The sequence below is a fragment of the Perognathus longimembris genome, chromosome 14, assembly GCF_023159225.1.
Source record: "Perognathus longimembris pacificus isolate PPM17 chromosome 14, ASM2315922v1, whole genome shotgun sequence".
Classification (NCBI taxonomy): Eukaryota; Metazoa; Chordata; class Mammalia; order Rodentia; family Heteromyidae; genus Perognathus; species Perognathus longimembris.
In genome coordinates this window covers 35,818,680-35,831,176 of record NC_063174.1, presented here as the reverse complement: position 1 = coordinate 35,831,176, position 12,497 = coordinate 35,818,680, and the positions used below count along the sequence as shown (strand labels likewise).

At 44.3% G+C, this 12,497-nt stretch overlaps 1 protein-coding gene across 1 annotated transcript in view; it reads right to left on the bottom strand.

The window, feature by feature from the left end:
• Arg2 (arginase 2) overlaps positions 1–12,250 on the bottom strand; it is a 29,072-nt gene extending 16,822 nt beyond the window's left edge. Inside the window, exons 1-2 of the mRNA XM_048361735.1 lie at positions 12,045–12,250; positions 11,120–11,192 (exon numbers count right to left, since the gene is read on the bottom strand). Coding sequence (XP_048217692.1) covers positions 11,120–11,192; positions 12,045–12,179 — 208 coding nt within the window. The 5' untranslated portion in view covers positions 12,180–12,250. The remainder of the gene's footprint in view (positions 1–11,119; positions 11,193–12,044) is intronic.
• Positions 12,251–12,497: the final 247 nt, after the last annotated feature.

The window sequence follows — 12,497 nt, the reverse complement described above, 5'->3', positions numbered from 1 at the left end:
CATGAAATTCTTTGTTTTGTTTTTTTGCCAGTCCTGGGCCTTGGACTCAGGGCCTGAGCACTGTCCCTGGCTTCTTTTTGCTCAAGGCTAGCACTCTGCCACTTGAGCCACAGCACCACTTCTGGCCATTTTCTGTATATGTGGTACTGGGGAATCGAACCCAAGGCTTCATGTATACAAGGCAAGCACTCTTGCCACTAGGCCATATTCCCAGCCCAACATGAAATTCTTAAAAATTATGCTAGACCTTGTTCCAGAAAAAGACTCAAAGGGAGACATATTAGATTGGTGATACAACTTTGCCAATAAATCCCTAATGCAGATCCCATGCTGGTATCCTGAGTCTGCCCAGGAACCTCAAAGCAGAGTACACCCTGTCTGTCCTTAGCTATGTGCTATGCTGTCTGTGACAGAAAAGAATCCCTAACTCTGCCCCAGATTCCCCAAAAGAACCAAGATCTCTAACAAGTTTTGTTTCTAAACCTACCAACACAATTGCTTTAGCTTTGATGCAAACTACAGAAGTACATGCAGATTACAACTGGATGAGGCATCTTTGTGGGTTTTCTCTCCCCTTCCCTTTTCTTTGAAATGGATGTTGTAATCCAAGACTTTCCAACCTGTTGTAATATAGCTACATCACTTCGATAAAATATGAAGTAGCACACTCATTTCTCCGAGGAGTCCAGCTTAAAATTTCCATGTTTCTGATCAAAGACTATAAATGCTGGGAAATTAATTCTTGAAACACTACTTTTCTGAAAGCCCAACTACCATGCCACACCTTCTGAGACAACATTCATGAATGACACTTGGAAAGGAGTTTGTTGTTTCTTTTTCTATTTAATGGTTCTCTGTTGCAGTAGAAGAAACCAGGATAGTTCCATCTTCTTACCATCTTCAGTACCAAGAAAATTCATTTAAACCAACCACAGATCTCTTAAGAGTCTGCCTCTGAGTTGTGCTATTTTGGATATTAAAGGAAATAGCACCTGTCTAACTGGAAATCAGCCTTACAAGAAGGAAATTAGTCATTATGTACTTATATCTAGTTCAAAAATTTAGCTTTGGAAAGGAGGCAGTATCCACCTATTTGCATTTGCTTGAATGAATGCAAGAGCTCACGTTAGAGAGGTGACAGTTACCTTTGAGTCATGTATTCTTAAGTCTGAGAAAACAAGCCAGGCGAGGCAGCTTGATGCATACTAGGGAATACACAGGAGGCTGAGATTGTGAGATGCATTATTCAAAACCATCCTGAGCAGGAAAGTTTGTGAGACTCATTTCCAATTAACCACCAAGAAACTGGACATGGAACTGTGGCTCAAGTGGTAGAGCACCAGCCTTGAGTAAAGAACCTCAGGATCACGGGCTGGGAATATGGCCTAGTGGCAAGAGTGCTTGCCTCGTATACAGGAAGCCCTGGGTTCGATTCCTCAGCACTACATATATAGGAAATGGCCAGAAGTGGCATTGTGACTCAAGTGACAGAGTGCTAGCCTTGAGCAAAAAGAAGAAGCAGGGACAGTGCTTAGGCCCTGAGTTCAAGGCCCAGGACTGGCAAAAAAAAAAAGCTCAGGACAGTGCCTATGCCTCAAGTTCAAGCTCCCGGACCAGCAGGCATGCATTCACACCAAATCTGGGAAACAGTGGCTTCTGAGTAGCAGATCATTTGGAGAATGATCTGAGAGGATCCCGTGGGTCATGATGGAAATGGAGTTACATCAGAAGACTGAGGTGCTCTGCCTTTGTCTTCCTTTAGCAAGGAAGAAAGGTACTGTGTACATTCTGTGTCTACCACTCAACTAAGTCCTGAGGATCCAGAGTCTTCCTTGCCTAGTGAGAATACAAGCAGGGAAAGAGCCCAGTCCAACTGCATCTGTTTGTCTAATAGCTGTGAACAAGATGTGTTGGGAACAAAAGACAGAGGGAGCATGTCTCAGAGAGGGAATAGCTGGGTCTCCAAGGCATAGGCTAAGAATAAAAGGGAAGAACGTACTTACAGAAAAGGCACAAAATATTTTTTTTTTGCCAGTCTTGGGGCTTGAACTTAGAGCCTGAGCCCTGTCCCCATCTTCGTTTTGCTCAAAGGCTAGCACTCTACCACTTGAGCCACTTCCAGCTTTTTCTGTTTATGTGGTGCTGCAGAATTGAACCTCAGGCTTCATGCATGCCAGGCAAGCACTCTACCGCTAAGCCACATTCCCAGCCCCACATAATATCTTTAGTCCTACAGAGAAATACACTATTCCTGACCAGGGGCATGAAAAGAGTGGAGAGATGAGGCATGTTTAGGGGCACGGCCCAGCTCCTAAATGCAGTAGAGAGCTATGGTTTCCAAGTAAGGAAGTGATAAATCTATACTATAGACCCATTTTTTTTAAAGCACTGCTCAGATCAAACCTAAGATCTTGCACATACTAGGCAAGATAAGGAAGACTGGGAGGACAGACTCAGTGGTTCCAGGTGCAGGCTGAATGACCAACTCCAGCTTTCTGGCTCTGATACCGTCTGACACAAGAAGGGTGCCCAGTGCCATGACACCCAACTGTTGGTCCCCGAAGTTGAAGCATGAAGTTCACTTGAGCCTAGGCCAGCCCAGGCAAAACAGATCTTATCACAGGTTAAATAAGTAAATAGACATGGGAAGGAAGTAAAGGTGACAGTTTTAGACATGTTAACATTGAAGTGTTAGTGACTATCCTGCTGAAAGTGATGAGTTAATGTATCAATTCTAGGCAATATTCAGTGGCAGATAATATCATTTCTAATGCAAGGGTACAATACCACCTATGAAACAGAACTGCAAGAGAGGGAGAGAGAAGGGATGGAGGAAGAGGGGGAAGAAATGAAAGAAGGAAAGGAAAAGGAGGGGTTGGAGGTGTGGCTCAGTTGGTAGAGTGCTAGCCAGTGAGCAAAAAGTGTCAGGTACTAAGTTCAAACCAAAATGAAAAAGAAAAGGAAGAAATGCATAGGACAGATAGGAATAATTTTCAGAATTCCAACAAAAATTCTGCAAATAAACTAAAATAACCTGGACACAAGGAATGAGTACCCTGCTCCAATTTGCAAATAAGATATGGAGAATTTATTTTCCTGGTAAAGCCAATCAACTTTGACTTTTAACACAAGTGGTTTCTCCTATTTCCATGAGAGATGCACTTTGATAAAGAGGTCCTGTCAGGTTCTTCAGCCTGAAGACTATTATCTTGCAAACATGGAACAGATTGTACCCTCTTGGCTAAATAAAAAGGGGAGCTCTCTGTCTCTGTAGTCTCTTAGAAGATTCCTGTTGATCACATTCTGGTTTAGTGCTTATTCAATTAAAAAAGCTTTTTACTTTCTCTGCTGCCTTTATTTTGGGGGGTCAGAAGATTAATACTGCCTACTTGATATTACTATCAAGTACTTTTAGGTATGATAGAGTGGTATGGAAGTTAGCTTTTAAGATTTCCTATGTTTTAAAGATAGAGAATGAATGAAATCTTTCAGACAAAACAGTGTGTCATTTGTTTTAAAATGGCCAGGAGGTGGGGTGGAAAACTGCCACAGGATTGACAATGATTTATGCTGGGGTGATGGATAAAGTTGGTTACTACCTATGTGTACTAAGTCTAAACACAGTACATAATTTTTTTTAAAGACTAAAGGAGATGATACATGGAGGCTACTTTGTATGTGGGTTGGTAGCTGGGAGGATAAATAACTACTGGAGACAAAGTCTGAGGTAGTGTCAGCATACAGAGGGCAATAAAGCCAGGAAAATAGAAACATTACCAACCAAGACCATATACAGCAAGGAAGCCAAAGAGTACACCAATATAAAAGAAGTAGGTAGCAAAAGAGAATTTAGAGGGCTGGGAATATGGCCTAGTGGCAAGAGTGCTTGCCTTGTATACATGAAGCCCTAGGTTTGATTCCTCAGCACCACATATATAGAAAAGGCCAGAAGTGGAGTTGTGGCTCAAATTGGCAAAGTGCTAGCCTTGAGCAAAAAGAAACCAGGGACAGTGGTCAGGCCCTGAGTTCAAGCCTCAGGACTAGCCAAAAAAAAAGGGGGGGGGGGAAATTGAGAAAAAGAGAATGTAGAGCAAACCAGGAGATAAGTATCGATTACAATAAGGTCAACATTCAAGTAATATGACTGCCCCATGTCTACTGTGTTAGATAGTGGTCAATGCCCTCAAGCAAAGCAGTTTCATTCCAGTGATGGTCCACTAATCCAGAAAATAGCAAATTCAAGTGTAAAGGGCAGCGAGGAAGCCAAGAAAGTAGCTCTAATAGAAAACAAATAGCTAGAGTCTGAGAAGGTCAAGGGAGTGGCAGGTGGGTGAATTGCATACTTATTACTGAAGGGACAGGTTAAGGTTAAAGAAAGTTTAGTTATAGGGGAAAAGATGGGATAACTACTGGAGCCAGCATGCTATGAAGACAGAAGGAAATAGGATCTAGAGCACAGGGAGATGATGTGGCTTATGTCCAGTTTCTTTTTCCCCATCCACAAAAAGCTTGTTAGCTGGGAACAATGATTCTTAGAATAAACTCGCCAGCATTTCTTGAAACTGGGTTTGGCTATGTGACCAGCTCTGGCCAACAGGATAAGCAGAAGTGACCTCCAGCAACTTCTTGAAAAGGGGAAAACTACCTTTGCCCTTCTTTATTCATCCATATTGCTGCCAAAAGTGAGGCTACCACCACCTGTGACCCTTGAGTACAAGCCTTTCCCCACAGCACAAGAATATGGGTCTGAAGGCAGAGCTACCAAGCCAGTTCTAGACTACTTTACTCCAGATTGTTTTGGAGATTGAAATAAGTTGTTTTTACACCATTGTCATTTTAGACTCCTATACATTATCTTCTCTAATGCTAGGATTGAATTCATACTCTGAGGAATATAAAATGAATAATTCTCACACTATTTCTCCTTCCCTCTCTCTTCCTTCTTTCCTCCCTTAAAAATTTGAACATAACATTCATATGCTTAAGCTAGAACCTCAATTGGCCTTTCTTGTTCTAACATCCATCATACAGGTATTTAGTTAATTGTGCCATACTGAGGTTTAAACTCAGGGCCTTGTGCTTCCTAGGCAAGTGCTCCTACCACTTGAGCAATGGCTTCAACCCATACATTTTAGCATCTTACCCATTAAGTATAAAGTTCAGTATATTCATATTGCTCAAACTATCACCACCAGCTACAGCCAGAATTCACTTGTAAAACTAAAATACTATACCCATTAGACAATAACTACCCATTTTTCCTTCATCATTAACTTTCAACCACCATTCTGTTTTTCTGTGTTAGCCTAGAAATCTCGTGTAAGTCAATCATATAGTACTTGTCTTTTTGTGACTGGCTTGTTTCACTTATCATAATGCAGCACATTTCTTTTTCCTTTTAAAGACTAAGATTTCATGGCTGGGAATGTGGCTTAGTGGTAGAGTGCTTGCCTTGCATGCGTGAAACTCTGGGTTCGATTTCTCAGCACCACATAAACAGAAAAAGCTGGAAGTGGCACTGTGGCTCAAGTGGTATAGCATGCTAGCCTTGAGCAAAAAGAAGCCAGGAACAGTGCTCAGATCCTGAGTCCAAGCCCCAGGACTGGCAAAAATATAACACAATAAAACAGACTAATATTTCATTGCATGTATATACCATATTTTTGTAATCCATTCACCTGTAAAAACTTTTGGCATTGTAAAAAAAAAAAAAAAGCAAACTGCTGGGCTGGGATGTAGCTCAGTGGCAAAGCACTTGCTACAAAGCACTTGCCTAGCAAGTGCAACATGCTGGGTTTGATCCCCAACACCAAACAAGAAAAGCCAAAAAAGGCTGGGAATGTGGCTTAACGGTAGAGTGTTTGCCTAGCATGCACAAAGTCCTGGGTTTGATTCCTCAGCACCATATTAGCAGAAAAAGCCAGAAGTGGTGCATTGGCTCAAGTGGTAGAGTGCTAGCCTTGAGCAAAAGAAGCCAGAAACAGTGCTCAGGCCCAGTCTAAGCTCAGGACTGGCCAAAAAATAAGAAATTGCTGCTATAATCTTGCGGTACTTAGTCCTTTTGAGTATATAACCAGGAATATGACTGGATCAGATGATGGTAATGACTATTTTTAATGTGTGTGTGTGCACACGCGCGCACGCACACTGATCCTGAGGCTTGAATTCTGGGCTTGGGTACTCTCCTGGAGCTTTTTGCACAAGGTTAGTGCTCTATCACTTCCAGCTTTTGGTGGTTAGTTGCAGGTAAGAGTTCTGCGGACTTTCCTGCCAGGGCTGGCTTGGAACTGTGTCCCTCAGATCTTAGCCTCCTGGGTAGTTAGGATTACAGGTATGATCCACCAGCACTCAGCTATTTTTTTATTTTTTTCTGCTGTTGAAAAATGGTGTTGTCCAGCTCATTTTTTCGTTTAGGATTTGAATAGGATATCTAAGATACTCTTGACTAACCAAAGGCCACAAGTTCTACATTTTCTTTCAACAGTTTCATAATTCTAGCATTAAAAGTAGTCCATTCTGAGTACTATTCCCTGTGCACTTGCACTGGTCAAATAAAGACAGTGTGGCTTCCAAGAGCTACAGAATAGTCAAATAATTCTGTTTGGTCAAATAATTCTGTTAATGGTCTTTGAAGGAGCTCCATCTCCTTTTATCCCTTCCAATGATATCTTCTGATTTTCACTGTAAATGCTGGCTATTGGTTTTCAAAGGTACAACTGAGTAGTGGCATAAAGAAATTAAGTGCCACAAAGCTTCATTTTCCTGATGAAGCTCTGCTGTCTTTGTCCGTTTTATTTTAGTGTTTTGGAGTAGGATCTCAACTGTGTAGCCCAGCTGGCTTTGCACTGGAAATCTTCCTTCCTCAGCCTCCTGAGGGCTAGAATTGCGGCATGCACCACGTGTGGCTTTCGGATGTTTTTCCTGAATAAGCGATCCCCAGATTGCTGCAAGTCTTATTTCCCCAATTCTAAAAAGGTTGATTCTGGCCATGTTTATGCACATTCTCATTCCTTTTACGAATGATTTTTTTAGAGTTTCTGTTCCACTATTTTCACTTCCATCACCATATAGTGTTCTGAAACAATTCAATTTTTTCATAAAAAACACAGATTTCAGCCTCCCTTATTAAAAACAGAGGACTGGGATATGACTCAATTGGTATAGAGCACTTTGCTTTGCATGCATGAGGCCCTGGGTTCAATCTCCAGTACCAAAATTTCAAGAGATAAGAGGGGAGAGGGGAAGGGAAAGGGAAGGAAAAACTTTAAAAAAAAAAAAAAAAAGGAATGAAAACTAAAACTAGAAGATCCTTCACACATGGAAACCTTGAGTAGAGCTCCCTGAACATGTTAGTCTCCTTTCTGCTCAGGATCTTTGCACTTACTGTCCTGTCTGCCTAAAACACTTTCACCAATTATGCTTTAGGTTCTTTCCTTACCTCTTGATAGTCTGCTAACGTAACACCTTTTTTTTTTTTTTTTTTTTTTTTTTTTTTTTGGCCAGTCCTGGGCCTTGGACTCAGGGCCTGAGCACTGTCCCTGGCTTCTTCCCGCTCAAGGCTAGCACTCCGCCACCTGAGCCACAGCGCCGCTTCTGGCCGTTTTCTGTTTATGTGGTGCTGGGGAATCGAACCTAGGGCCTCGTGTATCCGAGGCAGGCACTCTTGCCACTAGGCTATATCCCCAGCCCACGTAACACCTTTTTATATCTCCAGTGCTTATTCTTCCCCAACTCTTGCTATCTGCATCCCTTATTTTTAAGCTAATTATTACCATCTGAGATAATGTATGCTTTATGTCCATTTCCAATCCCCCCTTTAGAATGAGTTTCATATAACAGGGCTTTCTTTTAATTCTATTGCCTACAACTTAGCAGTGCTCAAAAACAAATATCCAAATACAAATTTGTATATACAGAGCAGTGAATGGATACACTGAATGGAAAATAGGGGGGAAATATAGTAGAAGGGGCCCAACAGCTGCAATGGGCACTGAGAACAAACTACAACTCAAGGACAGCAGGGAGGGAGGAAAATTAAAAGAAAAGGAAGGAACAGATTATATGAAGCAAAAGAAAAGAGATGTATATGAATATATCACCTGATCTGGGAGGAATTGTTTTACAGTTACTAATCATAGAGGACATGAGCATTGTAGACTAGAGTGACAATGTACATTAAGGATAAGATTTCTGCTTATTGCTGGGGATATAGCCTAGTGGCAAGAGTGCCTGCCTCGGATACACGAGGCCCTAGGTTCGATTCCCCAGCACCACATATACAGAAAACGGCCAGAAGCGGCGCTGTGGCTCAAGTGGCAGAGTGCTAGCCTTGAGCGGGAAGAAGCCAGGGACAGTGCTCAGGCCCTGAGTCCAAGGCCCAGGACTGGCCAAAAAAAAAAAGATTTCTGCTTATTTTATATATTGTGGTTTTTGAAAAAAGAAAGCAAGGGGGTAAGGGGAGGGGAAGGGTGGGCGAGGGAAGGAGGGAGAAAATGAGAAAGGGGATAACAGGTATGACAAGAAATATGTATGTGCTCACTACCTTAAGCAGGTAACTGTAACCCCTCTGTACATCATCCTGACCAAAAAAAAATTTCTCCTAAGAAAAATGAACCTGGAAGTATTTTCAAGACAGCTTTGAGGCATATTTTATATTAGTAGAGAAACAGAAAAACAGATTCAGACACCAAGTCAGATATGCTCATCAGGAATGTAAACAAGAAGTTTGACAATGACATGGTACACAGGCTGTGACAGCAGAGCAAAAGGCAACAAAGGGATTTGTGAAAGCTACCTTTTCAAGGCCTTCTCTCTGGAAATTCAACCTACACTAATTTGAAAGTGCTCAGAGGAGTTATTTTGGTGCTGTTTGGAGTAGGGCAACTGAAGCTTCACTTGGTACTTTTCTCCAAATATTCCAGGAGATTAGCCAAAACCATGTGCTGGAAATCTGCTGAGTGCCACAATCTTATTAATATGCAATGAGATTCTATTTCAGACAGCTGGTGATACTGTGCTACCAATCAGATACAGGGTAAGGACATAATTATATAACCAAAAATACCTGAAAAAAATGAAGACTGAAACTTTGTCATCACTTGAGGTTGGGAATTTAAAGGGAAGGACAGGGAATAGTATTTCAAGATGATCTTCTCCCAGGCTGAAGTGGAAAAGTACCAAGGAAAGGAGGTCTATAAAGCATGAGAGAAGCCATTATGTGTAGCTCCCTCTCCCTCAGCTGAAAGCTATAAAAGGCTCTAAGGGGCTGAACCTTGCTTTTTGTCAGAAGTCTCTTAAGGCAGTACTGTCTCTGGAGACAGTATAGCAATTTGAGCAATGCCTGGCCCAGATAGATGGACTTGAGATTTATTTACACAGTATTTAAAATTAGTGGTTACTAGTAATTGGAAAATGATTTTTTTAAATGTGTACAAGCCATTTTAAGTATGAGCTATTTTGTTTATTAGTCAACAGGAATAAAAACCTTCAGTGAGGTACCACCTGTAACTGGCAACATAGTTCACTAGTACAGGTTTGCCTAGCACATGGGAGACCCTGGGCTCCACCCCTTGCATAGCAAACCAAATAACTAGGTACCTCCTGACACAAAGGAAGACCATTAGACTAGGGCTGAGGGTATAGCTCAAGCACAGAGCCCTTGCCTCTAATCTGTAAGGGCTGAGTTTGGTTTCTAGTTTCACAACAACAACAACAACAAAAAACCCACCTTCATTTACTAAATCTCAGCAGTGGCCAGGAATGTGGCCTAGTAGTAGAGTGCTAGCCTTGAACACAGAGAGGCTTAGGGACAGAGCTCAGGCCCTGAGTTCAAGCCCCAGGACTGGCCAAAAAAAAAAAAAAATCAGCAACACAGAAAAAAAAAAAACCCACTAAATCTCAGCAGTTTATTTTTCGTTTTTGATGGTGAGCTTGGAGGAGTTACGTTATTCAGGAAGAGATCCTTTCAAGAAAGGAAATGGAATTACTGAAGAGCTATAAGTATTTGATGCCATATCTACATGCAGGTGAAGATGGGAAGGAGACTTCATCTACAGGTGATTTCAGTGACTTAATTATTCCTGATTTTGCAAGGTGATTGACCCTTAAATGACATCATAAGCAGCACAGATTTCAGAGGGGAGTAGGGAGGGATTTGTTTCACCCAGATTCTGTTTCCATCACAAGATCACTCAGCTGTCACATTTTGCATTTACAGTACCAGAAAAGATCCATGTACTAAACAAGATTTGACTAAATGGCAACTAGAGACATTTGGGTTAGATATAAAGAAACCTTCCTAAAATAAAGATATTGGAATTTGGTTCTGTGGTACTAAGAGTTCTCCACCACTCTAGAAATACCATTTGCCTTTGGTCAGATTTACTATCCTAATTATAGGCTAAAACTTTCAAATGCGCCTATCTGGTTCCCACCTCACACCCAAATGAACAGAACCTAGGAGGTTTTTTGGTCCTTTTTGTTTTTCTTTTTATACCAGTCCTGGGGCTTGAACTCTGGGCCTGGGCACTGTCCCCACTGTCCCTGAGCTTTTGTACTGTAAGGTAGTGCTCTACCACTTGAGCCACAGCACTTCCAGCTTTTTATGGTTAAGAGTCTCACAGAGTTTTCCTATGGGACAGCTTCAAAACGATCTCTGCCTCTTGAGTAGCTAGGATTACAGGTGTGAACCACCAGCACCCAGGAAAGCCTGTATTTTTAACAAGTCACCTTTATGAAACAAGGAACTAAGTCTTGCTTACAAGAATACAAAGCTATTAACCTTAGAAAGGAACTGAATGATTTGAATGGAGGAAAGTGGTCAGATTGAAATGCAGAACCATCTTGAAACTGAGGAAAACTTTAGGGGGACAGATCACATGGACTGTGCAGTTAAAGCCAGAGGCACACTACTGCACCCTGCATTCGGTGGCAGCTTGCTTGTTCCAGTGCCTGCCTCCCCTCATTCCCTTGCCTACCCAATACTCTTTGAAACAAGACCTTTCCCCAAAGACCTCTTGAGACTCTGAGGTGTGACAGACTGTTCCCAACCGTTGCTGCAAAGACTCCAAACTGCTCTGCCACCAATACTGCAGTGACACCTAAAAACCTAGCCACTTACCCAGACTGGAGAGTCTTTTCAGCAAGCCAGCTTCTCGAACGGCAGCTGGGCCATATTCCACTCCTTTTTTTTTCTGTGAAGCACACAAATCGCAAGGTTAGACGTGAAGACGCGGGTGGGGGGGGGAGGGGGGAGGCACTTTCACAAAAACACAAAACCTGCAATACTACACTTGGTTCCTAAAAGGTTCCTCAGCAAACCCATCCGAGCATCCATTGCTCTTCCATCCACAGCTTCCACCACGAAGGTCTGATCGTTTCAGCAAATTCCTCCACAGACCGAGGGAGAAACCACCCCATTCCTGAAACCCAATCAGCCTCCGGAGACGCTCGCAGGGGACAACGGAGTCCCCGACGGAAAAGGGGCGGAGGTGGGTCGGGATGTGGCGGTGGGCGCGCGTGGCTGGCAGGCTGAAGCTGGGGCCGGGTCCCGGGGAGCCCTCCGCCACGGCAGGTTTCTCCCCCTGAAGCGAGAACAAAGCCCCGCGCGCCCTCCCGCCGCCGGACACGGCAGCGCCCGCTTCTCGCCTGGCTAATTCTCGAAGAGGATTCTGAGCCCTCAACCCCGCTCCCGCTCCCGCCTCCTCGCGGCCCATTGCGGCCAGGATTCGGGCGGGTTTCTCCTTCTCCAGCCCCTCGGTGCAGTGCTCTTTTTATCTCCATCACCCCGCACTGGGAGCACCGGTCGTTCGCTTTCGGGGAGGTCTGGGGACCCCCCGCGTCCCACCCTTTCCTCTCCTCCCCACCTCGCTTCTCCATCTCAGGCTAGGAAAATTCCACCTCCTCTCCCGGGCCCCAGCCGCTAGCACCCACCAGTTCAGCTCTGCCCCCCGGCCGCTTCTTCCCATCCTCGCACCCCGGCGCCGCGGCCTCCGGGCTCAGGGTGCGAGGACTCCGGCCCTGCAGAGCCGGGTCCCAAGGCTCACCTGTCCCTGAGAGAAAGAGGCGCCTATCACCGCCACAGAGTGGACGGACTTCTTCCGGACCGAGTGCACTGGAGGCCGGAGGATACGCAGGAGGCTGCTCCTTGCAGACACGGTTGACAGCACCGGGATCGCCATGACCGAGGTAGCTACCCGCAGCTCTCACCGGGACTGAGCCGCTGCACTACGGCCCGGCTCCCTTACTAGTGCGAGCGAGCCGGCCCGTGACGTCATCGCCGCCTTGGCCACGCCCTCGCGCCCGACCAGCCCCGGGCACACCCCCGTTGGCTCCGCCCACTGTCCCCTCCAGAACTAGGCCCGCCCGTGATGACGTCATCCACGGGGGTATGGCTCTTCCTGTGGACATGCCCCTGCAGTGACGACACAAGGCTAGAATTAAAGGGCTGGCCAATTAAAACACGGCACCGTGTGTCCGACAGGTGTGTCTTTCCACTG